Below are 1,583 nucleotides of genomic sequence, written 5' to 3' on the forward strand. Positions count from 1 at the left end.
TGTCCTTCTCTTAAAGGAGGCAGCTCCTTTGGTTCTTCAAAGACCTCAGGAAACTGATGTAATAGGGTTCTAATGTCAGCTTGTGACCCCTCCTCATGTACCAGCTGTAGCGAGAAAAACTCAGCTGTTGGTATGTGAGGTTGTATAAGGGCTAACTGACTTGCAGTCCCTAATTCCTTTCCCACCTTTTTCTGTAATTTCATGGCAGAGTTTTTGGTTCCCTTCAGAACATGCTTCATTCCTTCAAAATTGAACTCCATGGTTAACTGCTTAAAATCCCAAGTGATTGGACCCAAGGTCTCAAGCCACTGTATGCCAAGGACTGCATCACAGCTTCCTAGGGGAATCACATAGAAGTCTGCCAGGATATCAGTGTTCCTGATGCTCCACTTGAGGAAATGGATGGCATGGGAACACATCAGCTTACCACCATTTGCTACAGAAATATTAAAGCTTGGGATGCTGTCCATTGGTAACCCCAGTCTTCTAACAATGCCAGCATCCAGAAAGTTATGAGAACTTCCACTATCCACCAAAATACTCAAGGACTTCTTCCCTATATGTCCAGGAATTCTCATGGTCTGACAGTGAGACCTTCCAGCCAAGGCCTGAATAGAGATTTGGCCAATTTGAGGTTCTTCTACCTCCTCCTCTGATTCTTCCTCTCCTACTCCTGACCCTTCTTCCTCCAGTTCTTCCTCCAAAACAAAGAGTTGCCTCTTGTTTTTGCACACATGTAAGGGGGTGAATTTTTCATCACAATAAAAACACAAACCCTTGGATTTTTTTCCCTCCATTTCAGCATTGTAAGGTCTGTACCTTTGGGGTGGTTTGGGATTTGAAGATGAGGGTTGGAAAGGCCTTTTGTGGGGAGTTAAGGGTGTTTTTGTGGGGTTATTGGTTTTTGTGGGAGTGGGTAGTACAGCAGGTTTGGAAGAATTAAAATGGGAAAGGTTATTTTTGTAGTTGGGTTTAGACTATAAGGACAGGGCTGTTTCTTGTAGCTTAGCCAACCCATATGCCTCAGCAATAGTCTTAGGTTTCAACATCCTCACCATCAAAGCTATTTTTTCATCCAAACCGGTTAGGAAGCAACTTAGTGCATAATCAGGCTGTAATTCCAATTTACTAATTAAAACATCGAAAACATCATGATATGACTGAACAGAAGATTTTTGTTTTAAACCCAAAAGCTCAGACATGGGATCCTCATGGGTATCCCCAAATCTGGCTTTGACAGCCTCCTGATACTCTTCCCATCCCAAAGGTCCCTCCTTTTTCCTATTTTTGGTAAAGGCTTGATGCCAAGACAGAGCCTTAGATTCTAAGTGTATAGCAGCGTAAGTGACCTTAGTTGTGCTATCAACATCAGTAACGGAGAAGAATTGCGTGCATTTAAATAACCAGTCATCTACCTCATCTCCATTAAAAGTAGGGAATTTTATGGTGGGAGATCTTACCATAGTGTTTGGTCCTCCAAGGTTTCTGCCAGGATTGAGTGACAGAGTTGACAGTGTCTCTATCAGGGCGCTCACCTGCTCCTGCAGCGTCTTGACGTCTGTTTCCAGGTCTGGATTGGCCAT

General features: G+C 43.3%; 1 protein-coding gene across 1 annotated transcript; it reads right to left on the minus strand.

The window, feature by feature from the left end:
* Positions 1-977: 977 nt before the first annotated feature.
* LOC141649077 (uncharacterized) lies at positions 978-1,583 on the minus strand. Its single transcript, XM_074457777.1, has one exon. The coding sequence runs from the start codon at positions 1,581-1,583 to the stop codon at positions 978-980; it is 606 nt and encodes a 201-aa protein (XP_074313878.1).

The sequence above is a fragment of the Silene latifolia genome, chromosome 3 (genome assembly GCF_048544455.1).
Source record: "Silene latifolia isolate original U9 population chromosome 3, ASM4854445v1, whole genome shotgun sequence".
Classification (NCBI taxonomy): Eukaryota; Viridiplantae; Streptophyta; class Magnoliopsida; order Caryophyllales; family Caryophyllaceae; genus Silene; species Silene latifolia.

Coding starts and splice junctions, on each gene's coding strand:
- LOC141649077 (XM_074457777.1), bottom strand. CDS start 1,583: ATGGCCAATCCAGACCTGGAAACAGACGTCAAGACGCTGCAGGAGCAG.